Source organism: Populus euphratica, unplaced genomic scaffold (genome assembly GCF_000495115.2).
Source record: "Populus euphratica unplaced genomic scaffold, PopEup_1.0 scaffold48.1, whole genome shotgun sequence".
NCBI lineage: Eukaryota > Viridiplantae > Streptophyta > Magnoliopsida > Malpighiales > Salicaceae > Populus > Populus euphratica.
Genome location: NW_011499879.1, coordinates 871,544 through 890,754, shown reverse-complemented (window position 1 = coordinate 890,754; position 19,211 = coordinate 871,544). Strand labels below are relative to the sequence as shown.

Below are 19,211 nucleotides of genomic sequence, written 5' to 3'. Positions count from 1 at the left end.
GGGAAAGAAACTGTTGTATTGAAAAAGACTATTATTGCCCTAATAAGCTTTAATTTAAGGAAGAAAGCTGGTGATAGAAATTCACAAGGAAAAAGGCTAGCGACGAAGAGTAATCAGGAGCATAGGGAAAAACAAGTCTCGAAACAAATTAAGGAACAACAAAACTTGATCCAAATCCAAGAAAATGAATGATATACAGTGTTATAAGTCTAGAAAAACAAGGCATAAAAAATGAGAATGTCTAAAGAAAAAGAAAAGGGATGTGGAGAATAAAAAGAGTTTATCAAAGCCTATGAATGTAGTGGAAAAAGACTCAGAGAATAGTGACAAAGACATGCTTTCTATTTCATTCAGTTCAGATTATCCTATAAATTCTTAGATTTGGATTCAACATGTTCTTATCATATGACTTCTAATAAAGATTGGTTAGACAACTACAAGTTAGTCAACTCTGATTTTATATAGGTAATGATAATTTATGCAAAGTTATTGAAATAAAAAATATCAAAATTAAAATGTTTGATGATATTGTTAGAACTTTGTATGATATTAAACATATACCAAAGTCGAGGAAGAATTTTATTTCATTAAGCATTTTAAATTGTAATAGGTTCAACTTCAAGTCTGAAAGTGGAGTATTGAAAATAAGTAAATGTTTTGTGATAGTTATGAAGGGATAAATATTGCTGAGAAATATTTGTAGACTATTAAGTATCATAGTTGTAGGTGGACCTGTAATTGTAAAATCCAAGTCAGATCATATAGTTGTGTGATACATGTGATTAAGTTAGATGGGTGAGCATGGGATGATGGAGCTTCATAATAAGAATTTATTGAAGGGTGTCAAAACATGCAAGCTTGATTTCTATAGATATTGTGTTTTTGAAAAATAAAATTACATGCAGTTCAAGATAGCCATACGTAGGACATAAGATTTTGTACTATGTTTATACAAATATTTATGGCTTAGTAAGGGTAATATCACGTGGAGGATAAATGTATTTCGTGATCTTCATTAATGACTATTCATGAAAAATTCGGGTGTACTTCGTACAACATAAGTGAGAAATATTTTCCAAGTTCAAGTATGAGAAGTAGAAGTAAAAATAAAAAACCAGATAAAGAGGAGGATCAAATGCATTAAGTTAGACAATGGTATTGAGTTTATAAATTCAAAATTCATGGAATTGCATGAGCAACATGGGATCAAAAAACACTTCACTGTATCTAAGACACCACAATATAATGATGTAGAGGAAAAAATGAATAGGATAATAGTTCAAAAAACAATGTGTCTTTCGCTTAATGCAAGACTTGTTATGAACTTTTTGATAGAAACAATGAATATAATATGTTTCTTGATTAACAAATCATCTAAGATAACACTAAATAAAAATATAGTAGAAAAAATATTGACAAACATTTTAGCGGACTTTAAGAGTGTTTGAATGTCCATTTTATATACATGTTTTTAATGATGGGAGGTCAAAGCTTCATACAAAATCTAAACAATATATCTTTTTGGGATATCATAAAGGAGTGAAAAGTTTTGAAATTCACAATTGCTTGAAGCCTTCCAAACTTACACGGACAATTATTTACAAGAAACATCAGAAGAAGGTATTATCATATCTGAAATTGAATATTCTTTGTGGGGCTTTTTTTCAATCTACTTATGATTTAGTTGTTGTTTGTTTATAAAATGTTGTCGTTGAGGCTGTTAAGAAGAAGCACCAAACCTTTAAGAAGCCTTACTCAAGGTCTATAGTTGGTGCTCCTTTGAAATTTATACGATAGAGGAGAACCGAGAAGCCAAAGGTCTGTGATGCTGCTCTAGCTCTCTCACTTTTAATCTCTTGTGATTTGTGAATTGGGAGGTGTTGCCTTTGGTTTCTATTTACTAAGGTGTTGTAGGTGGATTCTTTGTGCTTTTATTTTAATGGTTGTTTTTGTTATTTTAAGTGAAATCAAATAGAGAATCAAGAAAACTAGGGATGAAAAGAAGGCAGAGAAAGTCGAGTTGATGGCCAAGTCACAAAAGACACAATCCAAGGGCAGGCCTAAGGGTGCTGCACCAACCTAAGCTTGGCGGAGATGGTGGTGGAAAACGATGGTTTACTTCTTTGTTTCTCTTATTTTTAAAGTAGATAAAGCACTCGAAAGTTGCTTTTTTTTTCCTTTCACGTATGGATATTTTATTGGTCCTAGAGATCAAATTCCTATTATAGATTTTACTAAGGATCTTCGCTCGAATGGAAGGCTTTTTAAGCCATTGTTAGTTGCTTTTGCTGTCATATTTTTGTGTTTTGCAAATTTTCTAGCTGAAGTATCTGTTTTGACAGTGAGCCTTATTTCAGTTATTTGTATCAAAGTCCTCTCCAACTAGGGCATTTTTTTCCCCTAGTAATCCAAGTTATGGTAATTGCTATGTGCACAAGGATGGAAAATGAGGGGGCACTTATCGTATCAGTTTGTTCTTCTTTCTTTTCCTGTCTTGCTAAGGTATCACCCATCCCATTTTTAGATGCAAGGACAGCTAAAATGAGATTACATTAGATGCCACACAAGTAGTCGGAGAGACAAGGATCTTCTCCAGTCCTTGAACAAGAGAACTATTCAAGAGAACAAGAACCCACCCAAAAATCACGAACTAAACCATCTATTTCCATTGAACTACTGCCTGGGATCTTCTCCAGTCCTTGTTTCTTCATCTCATTCCTTACTTCAATGGCTTTCTCATACAAGCCTGCAGCTGAGTACAAGTTGGATAAAACTGTGTAACAGCTGCCATCAAAAGGGTCTAATTGCAAAAGATGTTTGGCAGCATATTCACCCATCACTACATTTTTTAGCCGACATGAAGCTCCAAGAAGAGCACCCCACATGGGAACGCTGGATTTCATCTGTGACGCCTGTGAAGAGTCTATCAAGTCCCGCGCTTCCTCTAAAAGATCTGCACGGCAGAGAAGATCCACCATAGAACCATAATGCTCAACCTTTGGCACTAGGCCATGTTCTTCACTCATGAGTTGAAAAAATCTTTTTCCTTCATCAACAAGGCCCAAATGGCGGCATACACTTAATAAGCCGAGAAAAGTTACGCCATCCGGTAGAGTATTTGACCTCAACATGTCTGAAAAAATTGCGAAAGCCTCTTGGCCATGACCATGGGCAGCTAGTTTATGAATCATTGAGTTCCATGCCCCCACATCTCTCTCCTCCATACTTTTGAACACTGAAAGAGCCCTCTCAATGTTTCCACACTTCGCAAACATCTCAACCAAAGCGGTACCCAGAACAGAATCCACATCAATCCCATTTTTCTCTATGTGAGCTTGAATCCATTCACCTTGCTCCAAAGCCCCCAAATAAGAACAAGCCGTAAGCACACTTACCATGGTAAACCTCGAGGGTTCTATTTTAGCCACACGCATCTCTTTAAATATCTCCGATATCTCTTTATATCTACCCTCTCTTGTATACCCATCAATCATCAAATTAAAAGTGATTACATCCTTCATTTCCCACGGCATCTTGTCAAAAAATCCTTTCGCATCCTCCATTAGACCCAAACTCACATACCCACCAATCATGGTATTCCAAGAAACCGAATTCTTTCCCACCATTTGATCAAACAACTCTCTAGCCTCCATCAACAATCCAGCCTTAACATACCCATCAATCAAACAATTCCATGTAACTAAACTCCTCTTTGACATTCTATCGAACATTTGCTTCCCCTCCTCGACGAAACCCAAATCAACCAACCCCCTGATCATCGAATTCCACGAAACCACATCCGGGTCATCTATTTTATTAAAAACTTGACAAGCAAAGCCAATTAACCCACAAGATGAGTACATGCTAATCAAACTATTTTGCACAAAAAGATCTTCACTCAACCCATGTTTAAAAACCAGCCCATGAACTTGTTTACCCTCTTCAATTGCTCTAACCTGAGAGCATGCTTTCAAAACAAAAGGGAAAGTTAGCTTATTTGGCCCAGAATTGGCGTTACAAAGCATGCTATAAAATAAAGAAAGCGCATTTTCGGGTTTCTCCCTCTGCACGTAGCCTCTAATCATTACATTATAAGCAAATGTATTTGGGCTTTTATCAAAATTGAAGATTGACTGAGCATAGTTGATGTCTGCATATTGAGAGATTGATGAATAGCACAAGAGTCTAGTGAGGGCCAGTGGGTTTTTAATGAAGCCAAGTTTAGTGAGTTGGGCATGGAGTTGAGCAAACTCGGTGGTATACTTGCAGATTTCTAAAAGGGAAAGGCATGATTTGAGAGAGAATGACTGGAATTGATTGTGGTTTTTGGTGGGTTTTGTGGGCAGAAGAGAAGGCGGCAGAGCAGACATCAGTATTTCAAATGGCAGTTTGTGTCTGTGGGTGGAGCGCAATGGATTAATCAATAAAAAAATATTCCTTCCAATTTGGGAATTAAAGGAGGAAGGTTTATAATTATAATTTTTACAAACCAAATTTACTATTTTAATCTTATTTATTTGAAAACTCAAATTTGGATTAAATTTATGTCACGAGCTTTTATATGAAGAGGAATAATAGCATGAACACCATATGAAATAAATACTCGAAATTTAATTTGATTAAGTTTTATATAAAACATAATCAAAATTAACTTTCATATTTATTGTGATAATCAGATATATATCCTTTACTTAAACCATCTCTAAGAGCTGATCTTGTTATTTTCGTTACTAATAGTTTCGTGAAGAGGGAATATGGGTAATTGCTTCAACTTCTTCCTTGGTGTGCATCATCCCCCAAGCACGAAATATAAACCGCCAACGACCATTATTAATCCTGTTATTCTATAATTTAAAAAGAAAGTAAACAGGTCAAATTGACCATATAAAATCACTGTGGGTAAATTGTGGAATTTTCATAAGGACATCAATATAGTAATAATAATAATAATAGCAGCAATAATTATCATTAATTACTGTAATCAAATAAAAATTTTAGTGTAAATTATTCCATAACTATACAGAATTTAAGTAAAAACATGTTATAAAAACATTTCCATGACATTTATTTAACCTCACAAGTATTTATATCAATTGTAGTAGCAAATATGATATAACTTTACCAATATTGAATTTAAAAACATTTATATTAATTCTTTGAGATTTAATAGCATTCGAAGATGCCTTTATATACCATAATTGTCACTGAATTTTTTTTCAAAAAATGCCGTTAGAGATGGATCTTAATAACAATTATGAAATGCCATTATCATGTATATCTATCGTAATATTTATTTGAGTAAGTTTTCCAGAAAAATGTCATTACAGGTTAATTTTGTTGCAAGTATGTTAATTAAACTAATGTAAAATTAACGTAATAAATATAATAATAATAATAACAAATTTATGTGAATAGAATGGAAACTGGATCTATTGAAGAGAAAACACAATACCTTCCTATGTCTAGTTTCTCGTCCAGCTCCGGTGAGCTAGCCGGGAAAGGCAACCAGCACAAGCATGAGAGGATTGAAAACGGAGACAAACAATAGACCTCTCATCACCTTAGCCTGCTTCCACAGTCAATGAGCCTACCTGCTTTTATTTTTGGCCATAGAAATAAAGGAAATTGTTACAATTAGCTAGCAAAGATTGTGAGCTAACGTTGATGATCTAAAAGCGTTATTCCCCTTGTTCTACAGGAAAGAAACAATACAAGCACTGAAAATTACCTGAATTATCAACCATAATTAAAGGAAAACAGAAGCAGCTGCTAAATGCCGTTAAAAAAGCCCATGACAAGTTTATGATGACATGAAGGCATCTGGTGTCCCTGAACATTACTATGATGATGCAGAAGTTTAATGATGGTTGACTAGATGTCAATTTCAACTCCTTCGTAAAAAGTGATAATAATATAAAATTTACTGGAATCTTTTTTATATAAAACCGAGACATCGTATTTGTATAGTTTTTTTGGTCTCGGGGTTTATTTTCATTCTCATGTTATTTTAGTATTGAATAACTAGTGAGTTTATGAGTATTTTAAAAAATTTAATTTTTACTCAAATTTAAAAAAAAATCATATTTTTTTTATATATAGGTGATTTAAAAAAAATATATTATATTATAATCTATTTAGTTAGTGTATTGAAATATAAAAATCATTAAAACTTTAGTTTACTTTTTATCATATTACAATTAATATTTATTTCATCATAAAAATAAATAGAAAATAATAATTTTTTAATGTTATCAAAAATATTACTTGACTTAGTTTTTTATTTAATTTAAATTTTAAAAATTTTAATTAATTAGGTATAATTATTATCATTATACTCTTTTATATTTTAAAAACTTTAAACTCATTTCCCGTAATAAGTTATATATAAACTCTCTCAACAGATTTTTAATCAGTAAGTTCATAATATTTTCATTTGACCCGAGTACTTCAACCTTAAAAAGCCCTCCATTATATGCTTTAATTATGACTATGATTATTAAAAATGTGTTTGGTAATGTTATAATTTTTATGGTTATGGTTTTAAAAAAAATATTTTTAATTGAGGTTAGTTTGGTATTTATATATGTTTGGTTGAAATTATGGTTGAAATTAAGGTTAAATAAAAAATAGTTTAGTATATTTGGTTATTAAACTGAGGTTATAAAATAACTAAAAAAGATATATATTAATATTGATGATTTTTAATTTAAATATTGTAAATTTAACTATTGTTATTACATCATTAAAAAAATAATATTTTATATAAATTCATCTAACAAGGATATATAACGAATACTTTTTAAATTGAGGTTATAAAATAACTAAAAAAGACATATATTAATATTGATGGTTTTTAATTTAAATATTATAGATTTAACTATTATTATTATATCATTAAATAAATAATATTTTATATAAATTTATCTAACAACGACTACAATTTCTATAGTTTTTTAAGTGTGTAATAAAATCAGGTAAAATATCATTAGGAATAAAATTGAAATTATGATAAAATTATGTAAATATTATGTCATCATATGATCTCCTTCTAATTTATACAGTGTCATTGAATAATATTAAATACTAATTTTTTAAATAAAATATAATTAAAATTAAAAAATAGTTTATATTTTATTAAATCAGACCCAATCTAATATATTTAGATTCATACTAAACCCGGTCTGACTATTGATAACAGATTCAGCCAAAGTAAATTTTTAATTCATTTTTCATTATTCACTTATTCACGCTGGACGTGATACTATGGATTCAGCCCAACTATGCAAAGTGAGTTAAATTCACTTTGCACAATTCAACTGAAGAGTGAATTATAATTCACTCTGCACATATGAATGACGTGGAACATCGGCGATGAAGCAACAATTTTTTATTTTTGTTAAACTCGAGACACAACAACAAGTATAATAGATTCCACCACAATAAAACTCTGGTTTTTAACTTGATCAAACATCAATAACTATGATAAACAATCAACCTCACCTGTAGTGCAGGCAATAAACATGGAATGGTTGGTCGAACATGGTTATCGAAAAACCATGTTTAACTTATATGTTGATGTTGCGAGTTGTTTTCACTAATGTAAACTGTGTTTTAAAATTTTTTAATTTTTTTATTAAAATTTAATTTTTTTATATATTTTGAATTTTTTTATATACTGATTTTAAAAATAATTTAAAAAAATAAAAAAAATATTATTTTAATATATTTTAATATAAAAAAAATAATTTTAAAAAAATAAAAAAAATATTATTTTAATATATTTTAATATAAAAAATATTTTAAAAAATAATTATAATCACACTCTCAAACAACCCGCTATTGCTGCTGTGAAAAAAAGTTATTGCTGCCTTGTTTACTGAAATTCTATTTCTGCAAAAGAACTATTTTTCTGCTGCTGGAAAGAGTTTTTCTTGCTTCTTGGATCTATTATCCACCTAGGCACTGATTGTTATAAACTATTAAAAACAAGCAATTTTGAATCTCTGTATATCTTATTAATCGATATTCAACATGCATCTACACACACAATTGAAATTCTGAATACATATACTTTTAAATTTTCATGGAGATTACACCTTTAACTATTATAATCTAATAAGAATTCTAATTAACTAGTTAAATAAAAATACTATTATAATCTAATAAGAATCCTAATTAACTAGTTAAATAAAAATATTAATTAACTAGTTTAATAAAAAAATTAATAAAAAATCACTACTTGCACTAGGATTTTATGAACTATAATGTCGGAATGATACATGCATATCATTCCTTCCCTTTCATCTCCTCTGCGTCATTTTATTTGAAGTCTCAAGGTAGAATGTTATTCCCTCACCTTTTTCTCTTTTCTGCATCATTTTCCTTCATTACTTTATTTTTTCGATGAACCCATCTCTACTCTGCTGTTGTCGGAACCAGTATCTTTTGTTGGAGAGGTAACAATGATGCCACCTTCCTGGGAGGTTTCGGTTTCTGACGGAGCAAGTTGTTTTTTTGCCTTCATCTCTTTGCTTTTACCCCATAGTACAAAATATAAACCACAAATGATTAACAATGCTCCTACTATGCTGTGAATAGGGGGGGAAAGAATAAGTTAAACCATATAATAAAATCCAATAAGGTATACTAGTTTTTGTAATTATAAGGCTGTGTATAAAAGTCTAACCACTAATTATCTTCCATGCTAAATGCCTATGATAAATTAAAAATATGAATGTCAACTTAATTTGAAATTTATAATAATTTTGTTAATAAATTATCGTTAACAAAAACATAAACAAGAAGACACCAAATTAAAAAAGGTATAGCTAAAATCGAATAAGATTGTAACATGTCATTCTATTTATAGTTTTATTATGGAATATTTCTTTTCAAATAATCCGGATCTTTACAAGGTCTAGAATTACTTAAATAAATTCAAAAATTAATTTAGAAAACTAAAAAATCTGAAGCAAAAAAAGATAATTAATTTTCTAAGCTAAATAGAAAGAAAAAAAAACAGATAATTTACTGATACAAGTACAGTATATATGAAATGTCCTTGATAAAAAAGAAATGTGATACCTTCCAAGATACAGTTTCTCAGCCAGTAGCAATGATCCGGCAATGGCAACTAACACAAGCATGAGAGGGCTGAAAATAGCGACGAACAATGGACCTCTCATGGCCAAGCACCATGAAATTAGTATCCCCATCAAACCAGAGCCCGCGACTCCCTACATACACAATCAGCTTTTACTTGAAAAGGGAATCGCTAAATCAGGAACACAGATAAACAAAAGTTATCGGAGCTTAAAGAATATCTTCGATCGGAGATCAATAAATGGCTTGCCGAGCATTAAAATGAATATACCGAAAAAGCTGCGGTGAGGAGTCTAATATTCCATCCCAATTTCCATTGATTCCAGTCCCTTTCAAGACAAAGAGCAAAAACAGTTGCTTGGATTGCTCCCATTGCACAGACTAAAGCCGAGTTTGAATAATGGCTCCGGTATCTTGCACTCATTTTAGCCTGTTTCCACGAACAATCAATTAATATACTTATTTGCTTATAACTGCAGGAAATTAATTAGTATTCTTTAAGTATGAGAAGTTAATTAGTTAGCTAGAGGATAAAAACAGAAGAAAAGAAAAACATGATTTCTTGTAGACTTGGTTGTGTTGAATTATATACATAAGAAAAGAAAAACATGATTTCTTGTCGACTTGGTTGTGTTGAATTATATATATATATATATAACGTATTATACTACAATGAAGGGATTATTTGAATTTATTAAAGAACACTATTCTTAATAGGTGACGCTGTTTGAAAAAAAAACAATTGTTGCTAATTTAACAAGCATGCATGTTATTAAAAAAAAAAAGCAAAAAGATTATGTCGCATTTACAGATAACCTCAAAAGTAAGGAATTAAACTCGAAGAAATTATTATTGTCTAAAATTTACCACAATTTCTTTTTAAAAAAGATCAAGTGTTTCTTGGATTTAGCTTGGACCAGCTTAGGCATGCTAATTCAACACTTTTGGTATAGATAATGTGCATTTTGATATTATCGTGTAAAATATTTTATAAAATTAGTGTTTATCATTTATTTTAACATTAACATATTAAAATACTAGTAGTAAAAATTACCTGAACTATCAACCACGAAGAATAAGACAAGCAATTCAATAACGCCATGAAAAAGCCCAGGATACGCCCGTGACCATGAGATGAAGCCGCATGAGCGTACTGACGATGATGCAAAAGGTTAACTTTTGCTGACCCGTTGTTAATTTCTACGCCTTTGTAGAATGTGAGAAGCATGGCACCACCGATTCCCATCAATGTCCCTATAGCCTTTGCCTTTCCTTTTGCAGACGCCAGCTCCATTCTCTCCATCCTTTTGATCAAGTTATACGAATGAGAAACAAGGTAAATTTGCCATAAAAATATAGATTAAACCATTTTTAAAAAAGAAAAACATAGAGTAAACTAGCCTTTGTTTTTAATTAGTTGTCGTGTTTAAATTCTTATATTTATTAGTAATTAACTTAGTCCTTCTATGTTCATGATAATGTATTTCCTAATTAAAAATGCCCTTTTATTGTTAAAGATCTTCCAACTTGTTATGCTACAAAATAATAAACTAAAAAACACTTTTTTGAAAGGAAAAAAAATAGAAAACTCTGGGCAATGAATTAACTTAATGATTTTGAAAACTACACTTACAAAGTCATTATGATTTATAATTTTCTATGACGGATCACTTCCATTAATTGCACAGTAAACTAGTAGAACGAAACGTTGTATGAGGTAACGCACTTGTATATTTTACCTAAATATTAAGGCTAAGATGAAGGTAACAGCTGGAATTAGGTTAGCCATGGCACAGGCAAAAGTTGCAGATATTAAAGCCAAGCTTTCGATGTACGCATTTTGAGCGAACGAACACCTGGAATAGAAAGTAATTCATGAATATCGTATCTTTATAAAACAAATCAACTTGATATGCTGACTGATTTCTCTTGAAGTGATTGTTTACTAAAATGATCGCTCACCCGATAACAGGGAAAGTGCAATGAATGTCAAGCAACTGTTATTTTTGTTCTCTTAATTTTTCATTGAACTGTGATGACATGCAGCTTACCCGAATAAACCACAAAAAAATGCTTGAATGATTATTGTCCACGTTAATTCCCCCCTGTTCTTCCTGCAAAAACAACACATAACAATTATTAGATTGTAAACGAGTACATAGAACTTTTAATTTAATCTTTTTTTTCTTTTGTGTTATAGACTTTAAACCTTTTGGTTTATTCGTTCCTTTCCCCTAATCTTCTGGTTATATATATATATATATATATATATATGAAGTATCAACCTGCTACTGGTGCATGCTTAAGCTTCCCGCCAACACAAGTTCTACGCAGTAAAGTATATATATATATATATAGAGAGAGAGAGAGAGAGAGAGTACAAGGAAACCACTAATTTCCTTTTCAGTAATAGTTTCATGACAATTCCTGCGAGTAAGAAAAGAAGAATTGAAGAACCTTGGGAATGGCTAAAGATACTAGTCTCGCGCGACCAGATTTACTGATTAAGACGTTACATAGAATTATTAAATGACGACATGAATTGACACATGATATAGTAAAATAAAAGATAGAAAGTTAAGGTTTTTTAAATCTTCAAAATTACAGTTTTAAATTATATATTAAGAAATTAGAGTTTTCTAAAACCTAAAATTATATAAAGAAAATTCTGATTTTGAAAAACAACATAAAATATAAAATCTTAATTAAGAAAGTTAAGGAATGAAAGAGACGATGAAATGATAATGGTTGACTAGTAGAGTAGCAGCCATCCTTTGTGTGTGTGTGTGTTTAGAGTTATGTACAATAATAATGATGAAAAACACTATAAATGATAATAAAGAAAGAAATATTACAATAACTAAGAAAATATAAAAACCTAATTTTCGTTTGACCATTTGATTCTTTGACGAGGAGAGACCACAGAATACGGAAAACTTTATAATAAAAAAAAATCCGCGTAAGACCATTTGATGCTTGGACGACGAGATTACGGAAAACTTTATAGTAAAAAAAATATCGTTAAAGAGCAAAGTGAAACAATTTTATACCGCCAATGGACAACGAGATATGTAGAAAACGAACAAAAACTCCTTTCTCTTGCATGCATTGATAGTTCGAAAGTTTCTGAATATTTGTAAGAATATTGTAAATAATAAGGAACATTAAAATATACTTGAGAGAGATGGTTAAAGAAGCAAGAGGCCAAACCTCTCAACGATGAATGCAAGAGGAGCCATGAAAGCAGTGGCAAATATGAATCTATAAGCAACGATAATCTTCAAATTCATCCCATCATTTGCTGCCAATTTGTACAGAACGTTCACTGCCGCAAATGCAACTTGAACCAGCACCATAAGCAATGCAGGTTTCAACCCTTGTGACACTCTACAAATTCGCTCCATCCCAAGATTCCAAACGTTCAAAAGCCAATTTACATGTAAATAGAACTAGATAGTGAGATGGAAGGTAAGAAATCAGAGAGAAGTAGATTTAGATAAAGAAGAAAATCAGAGAGAAATAGATTCTGTATCTAAGATATAGCCTTGTGTGGTTCTGGTTTTGGTTCGCGAGTAGAAAAAAAAAAAAAGAAAAGAGATTTGGATTTGATGTATGCAAGTGCCAGGTGTGAATGCCTTAGCCCTTGGGCAACGTGGAGAGAGTTCCCAGGATGTATAAACGGTGAAAAGTTGCATTTATGGCAATAGTTCTGTGGCTAATAGCCATTTACGTCGGTGGGTAAATGTCACTGCTTACAGAGCACCTCACATGGGAGTGATGTGGTCTCTGAGTTCCTAAACAGATCTGGAGAACAAAAAATATCGAAGAAAGAAACAATGCATATTGCGTTCTAACACGCAATACAAGGTTCATATATATTTATAAAAGAGTGAATTATCGGAGTGTTAACTTTTGTGTTTTAAGATATTTTTGAAAAAAATTAATTTTTTATTTTAAATTAATATTTATTTATTTTTAAATTATTTTATATGTTGATATTAAAAATAATTTTAAAAAAATAAAAAATATTATTTTAATATATTTGAAAATTCAAAATAAGAAATATTTTTAAAAATAATACTCTTAAACACCCTAAATAGGACACGTTATTACCTGTTTCAGATTTTCATATTTGAGGTTTTATCATTTTATGTTCTTTTATAACCTTTCCAAAATATTAAAATATAATATCATTGTTTTTTCGTTTTCTTAAAAAAAATAATAAATAAATGACGTGATGCTTTCACAAGATAATCATTTTAGAATAAATTAAATAAAGCTACATATGTAATCTCGATGATACGAAGGAGATACGAAGGAGATTTTGTTCAAATAAGAGAATCCAAATTAAATTTACGAATTAATATTGGTGGAGAATTGCTTCCATTTGTAATCAGAGGCCCATTAGAACATCCACTTAATAATACTAATAAATAAATTTAACAAAATGCAGTTGAAGTGGATGAAGAAGAACCTTTTGAAAGGCTTTATTGGTAAGTTAAAAGGATTAAAAAAAAAACTAAATGGTACTAAGAAAGTATAATTTGCAAACACGTACTATATTATAGATTATAATAGTAATTTATATTTTTTTTTTGCCATTTTTATTTATTCTGATCCATTAATATTTTTATTTTTTTATTTGTTCCTTAAAAATTACATTCTTCTGCATTTGTGCTTGGTAATTTTTTTTAATACATAAATTATAGGATCTCAAGGTGTGTTTATCTAAAATCAGGTTTGATGTTTTGTTTTGGCCTTGCAGGGAAAAAACCTATTACTTACTTAGTGCTCCGTTTATCAAAATTAAATGTACTTTTATTGATTTTATAAGAATTGAATTTGAATATTAGGCAAGTATCTAACCCTTTTTTCTTTAAAGAATCCGAGATAGAATTGCATGGGCAGAGGAAACATCAACCCTATCCTTGGTCATTTAATTTATTTTTTCAATTTGATTCTTTTAAATTTAGATTATTTAGGATGAGAAGTAACAATTTTTTTCCTATTGCCTAGAAATGATAATCCTGAAATGTCTACAAAAAATTATGACATGTCGTTGATACTCTATTTTATAAAATAAAATTTATTTTTATTGATCTAAAACAATTAAGACTTGTAGATCTAAATTTAAATATGAAACAAAAATATCGGAACTGGTGTAAATGAGCAATTATAAAGAAACAATGCATGTACTACATGTGTTAGTGTGTGAAGAAAATTGTTGTGTTTTAACAGCGTGTGCAGCTTCCTCTAGTATTGTCCCTTTATTTTTCTTTGTGTCCTTAAAAACATCTCAATGAGGTCATTCTGATGGTGCGACATGTGGTGTGGGTGGAGGCACATAGCGGTTGGTTTTTTTTCTTTCTCTATTTTCTCTTCTTCTTAATTTCCACACTCATTCTCATCGAAATAACAAGAGGTATTGATATTTTTATTGTCAAATTTGATTCTTGTTCTATTGATTGATATTTGTTTTATTTTAGATTCTTTTTTTAATTTTTTTTAAATTTTACCCTTTATTGGGTTGATTAAGAATTAGACTATATAATTTTTCTTGGTTTGCTATCTATAAGGTAATTTCAGTCTCATGACTCTACTTATTGATTTTGAATGTTAAATTGGTTGACTATGGTCTTTCTTTTTATAATTGATTTTTTTTTCAATTTCATCCTTTAACATTAGATTGATTAAGAATTGAGTTTGCTTTTTTTTATATGGAGCTCATGACTTAGATCAGGGTTTGATGAATTAACCCGAGTTTACGCAGTTTTTTTCATTATTTTGTTAAATTGGATTATTTTTTTAGTTTTGTTAAATGTTATTAAACACACTTTGAATTTCTTGGGGTTTCTCTTCTTATGGGAGCATTTGATGCTTTTAAAGCTCTAAATATTCCCAAATTGCAGCCTCATATAAGCCTCTAGTGGTTCTAGGATTTGTGGGACTCGAACTAGTGATCTCTAGGAAGCAAATCTAAGGCCTAACTAGTTAAGCTACATCCATCATTGTTATATGATATTTTTATATAAATATTGAAATGACAATATCTTGAATCGATTCGAGTCAACTTAAGTTATCTTCTCAGTCCGCATGTTGGGTCATGAGACCATAATAAACTCATAGAAAGCGTATCAAAATAAATTATGAGACCCAATTTCTACTAAACTCAATACCAAGTGATGAATTAAAAAAATATATCCCAAAAAATAACATTAGTCAACTCATGTTAACCTGCAAACTCATAATTTGAGTTATGGACCATGATAAACCAATATAAATTTTTTTAAAATAAATTATAAAACTTAATTCTCAATCAATCCAGTGTTGAAAAATACAAATTGAAAAAAAAAACAATTAAAAAAATAACTCGAGTTAATCTAGGTTTGTCTGCTAAACTCGTGACTCAAGCCATGAGATAAAGGTAACCTTAAAAAAAAAACTGGAACAAACTTCAAAGTTTAATTCTTTATCAACTTAATGTTAAATAAAAAAATTAAGAATAAAAAGTCTATTAGAAAAAAAAAACTTGAGTCAATCAAGTTAACTCATTAAATCCGTAGTTCAAATCACGAGAATGAGATAACTTTAATAAAAGTTATGAAGCTCAATTCTAATAAATCTAATGTTGAAAGATAAAATTAAAAAAAAAATATTTTAGAAGAAGAAGAAAACATTATTATAGTGAATAGTATTTTGTGAAGAGGAGTACAATAAAATCTCATTTAAAAAAAACGACCTAAAAATTAACATGAGTTAACTTGTCAAAATCATGATTTGAATTATAAAACTGAAATAATTCAATAAAAAGCAAATTGACACGATTATGAAGTTCAATTCTGAATTAACCTAGTTTTGAGAAATAAAATTAAAAAAATAACTCAAGTCAACCTGAATTTACCTACCAAAATCCTGATCCAAGTCATAAGACATGTATAACTTTATAGAAAATGAACCGAAACAAATCATGATATTTAATTCTCTATTAATCAAATACTGAAATATAAAATTGAGGGGGATAGTCAATTGGGGAAAGGAGAAAAAGACTTGAGTTAATTAAGTTAACTTGTTAAACTCGTATTTCGGATTATGAGATTGAGATAATTTTATAAAAAGTAAATTAAAAAAATTATGAAACTTAATCCTCATTAAATATAATGTTGAATGACAAAATTAAAATAAAAAACATAAATTAAAAAAGAAAAAAGCATTATTATAATAAATAGAATTTTACGAGGAGGTGTATAATGAAATCTCTTCTTTTTTAATATTTTGTTAAAGTTAAATGATTAAATTAAAATTAAAAACAAAACATAAATTTGTTGGTAAAAATAATTAAAAAAGAAACACTATTATAGCAAATAGTGTTTTGAAAGAAGAAGTACGGTGAAATCTTCTCCACTTTTAGTTTTTTTTTTTCTTTTGTTAATTAATGCTAAACATAACAAGAATATATTGTGCACAGTAATTGATAATCTTTTAAATTAATATTTGCAGCAGCACATAGAAGCTGCCATCTACGGCAATCAATCATCAATGAAGTTTTTTTTTAACATTATCTCGTGGCCGTGATCTTGATAGTAGTATTTAAAAGATAAGTTTGATGATTAAATAAGATTTTTAAGCTAAAAATATGAGATTTATTTATTTTAATACAATAAATTAACATAAGGATATATTCTTAAAATTATTTTTAAATAATTTTAATTTTAATTAACATACAAATTCATTAATTTTTCTACATGTGTTAATGATTTATTATATGAAAGTTAGTCTATTAAACATGCTCAAAAAACATGAGTTTAAAGTAATGATCTTCCTTTAATGTATATTTAGAAGCATAGCAGGTATTGTTTTTTATTTTTTTTTAAATATATAAAAATAATATTTTTTATTTTTAAAAAAATTTATTTTTGATATCATTGTATTAAAATAACTCAAAAATATATAAAAATTAAAAAAAAAAATTAAAAAAAATATTTTTTAAAAAAATATTAAACCTCGATAATAAACACAAAATTAATTTTAATTTCCTCGACATAGAAGGTTAGTTAAAAAAAAAAAAGGAAAAGTTTCAAACATGACGAGGTAAATGGTAGCGGTCCTTGTGAGATTGCTGACATCACTAGTCAGCTGGCATATATCAAATGACATGCTAGTCCAACAGCTCGACACACAAACCAAGACAGATCTCTCGGTAATATCCACGAATTTGTCACATTAGACGAAATGGCGCTTCGTGCCAACAAACACGCCATCCTCCCTCGAGCAACAGAATGAAAAAGGTGCTGGAAAATTGTCCCTTCTGGTTTACCATTCCCATTTTTGTTTTTATCTTTGTCGTGGCTAAACGAGTGCTGTTTTCCTGAGTCAAGCCTCTTTTTATCTTAAAAATATTAAATTATCTTTTTAAGTGTTTTTTTAATTTTAATATATTAATATAAAAAATTTAAAAGAATATAATTTTAATTAATTTTTTTTGAAAAATATCAACAAAAAAAAGGAAAAAGTTTTAAATGTAATGAGGTTCTCAAGTCTTGTCAAAAACATTTATTGGGTGGGCTAAAATGACTTTGAGAAGAGTGATTGACAGATGGAATCATGGAAGATGCCAAGTTAGCGAGTAGCTTCTAAGCATCACTTGGCAGCAATACCTATCAACCAAAATATTTTCCCATAACTGCCAACTCACACATAAAAATTGCTTTCCGGGATTGGTGGGCGACCCTTCGTTCTGGGTCCTTAGTTGGTATTGCGTACGTGTGGCTGGGTTGCTTGTGAGAAATAATTTTATTGTTTTTAAAATATTTTTTATTTAAAAATATATATAAAAATAAATTTTTAATTTTTAAAATTTATTTTTAATTTCAATATATAAAAATTAATGATGGAAAGTAAAAAAACTATATTATTTACTGATTTTTGCATCAGATTCACAAATTCCTCACTACTAGGAATCTCATGACACTATTTTGAGTTACATAAAAAAGTTTTGTTAAGTTTCAATTGAGTTTTTTTATTTTTATATCCTTTTAATTATATCTCTAATTAACCCTAAATCTTAAGTTTGGTATGATTTAGCCCTTGGCAAAACTTCAATTGAAACCTCAAGTTTATACGTTTTTTGTAATGTAGTCATTGGTCTCAAATTTATGTAATTTCACTCCTAATTGACCATTAAATTTTCAAATTATGCAATTTCAATCCTAGTTTTTTGTCAATTAAATCCTTATAATTTGATGCTTTTTATAGATTCGTCCTTGGCTGCTAATTTTATCAATTTAACCCCTAATTGACCCCAAAACTTTATTTTTTCTATAATTTGACCCTTAATTTCAATTAATTAACTTGATAAAAATTAAATTTGTTCTCGTTTCAATCTTTTCAATTAAGCTTAAATTAGTCTTTTAAACTTAATTTTTCACCAATTAAGTCCTAAATAAAATTAATTTGACTCATTTAATATATAATTAAATCCTTGTACTTAATTAAACCTTCCAATTGAATCCAGATTAATTCTTAAATATAATTAAAATTTAATTTAGCCCATGATTAAATCAAGTTGATCTATTAAAAAATTAATTATATTTATACAAATTCGTTCAATAATTATATAAGACGAGGTTAGGTATTACTTTAGCTATTGACCCTTAAAACGAATATATAACCCGTGTCATTTAATAAGGTGATTAAACCCTTGGGACAGGGGATGAGTTACGGTTTCAAATCTTCGATCCCATCTCATATAGACATACTAATTAACTAAAACAACGTAGATCTTGTCTCAATTACGGCACTAGGTATTCTAAAACGACAATAACAATAAATCACTTGACTTCTTTTTATTTAAGAGAGACAAACACACGTTAGAAATAAAAAGATTTGCGACAAATTAAAAAAGCGTCCGTACTTTCTTATTAAACGAGAGAGGCACGTTACAAAGCCAAAAAAAGAAAGAAAAAAGGTTTCCCTGGCAACGAAAGGCAAAAGAGAAACTGGTCGCGAATGGAGTAGTGTTAATTAATTAGGGAAGGGATAAAGAGTTGGTGAATAAAATAAAATAATTACTCTCCACTCTGTAACATACACATGACAACTATAGTTTATTT

General features: G+C 29.4%; 2 protein-coding genes across 2 annotated transcripts; both read right to left on the bottom strand.

Moving 5' to 3' along the window:
• Window positions 1–2,612: 2,612 nt before the first annotated feature.
• On the bottom strand, window positions 2,613–4,370 carry LOC105129127 (pentatricopeptide repeat-containing protein At4g18840-like). Its single transcript, XM_011031070.1, has one exon. The coding sequence runs from the start codon at window positions 4,368–4,370 to the stop codon at window positions 2,613–2,615; it is 1,758 nt and encodes a 585-aa protein (XP_011029372.1).
• A 3,860-nt stretch (window positions 4,371–8,230) lies between these two features.
• Window positions 8,231–12,769, bottom strand: LOC105129015 (WAT1-related protein At1g25270-like). The gene is made up of 7 exons (XM_011030904.1): window positions 12,313–12,769; window positions 11,154–11,216; window positions 10,842–10,958; window positions 10,157–10,406; window positions 9,374–9,532; window positions 9,085–9,236; window positions 8,231–8,588 (listed from the first exon to the last, which is right to left on the bottom strand). Exons 1-7 carry the CDS (start codon window positions 12,504–12,506, stop codon window positions 8,393–8,395), a joined length of 1,131 nt encoding a protein of 376 aa, XP_011029206.1. The 5' UTR covers window positions 12,507–12,769; the 3' UTR covers window positions 8,231–8,392.
• Between the last annotated feature and the right edge of the window lie 6,442 nt (window positions 12,770–19,211).

Excerpts from the sequence above, each read along its gene's own strand:
- LOC105129015 (XM_011030904.1), bottom strand. The coding sequence starts at position 12,506 with ATGGAGCGAATTTGTAGAGTGTCACAAGGGTTGAAACCTGCATTGCTT. Across the intron at positions 10,407-10,841 it reads ATCTTAGCCTTAATATTTAG|GATGGAGAGAATGGAGCTGG; the intron begins GTAAAATATACA and ends CTTGATCAAAAG. Across the intron at positions 8,589-9,084 it reads GAGAAACTGTATCTTGGAAG|CATAGTAGGAGCATTGTTAA; the intron begins GTATCACATTTC and ends CCCTATTCACAG.
- LOC105129127 (XM_011031070.1), bottom strand. The coding sequence starts at position 4,370 with ATGTCTGCTCTGCCGCCTTCTCTTCTGCCCACAAAACCCACCAAAAAC.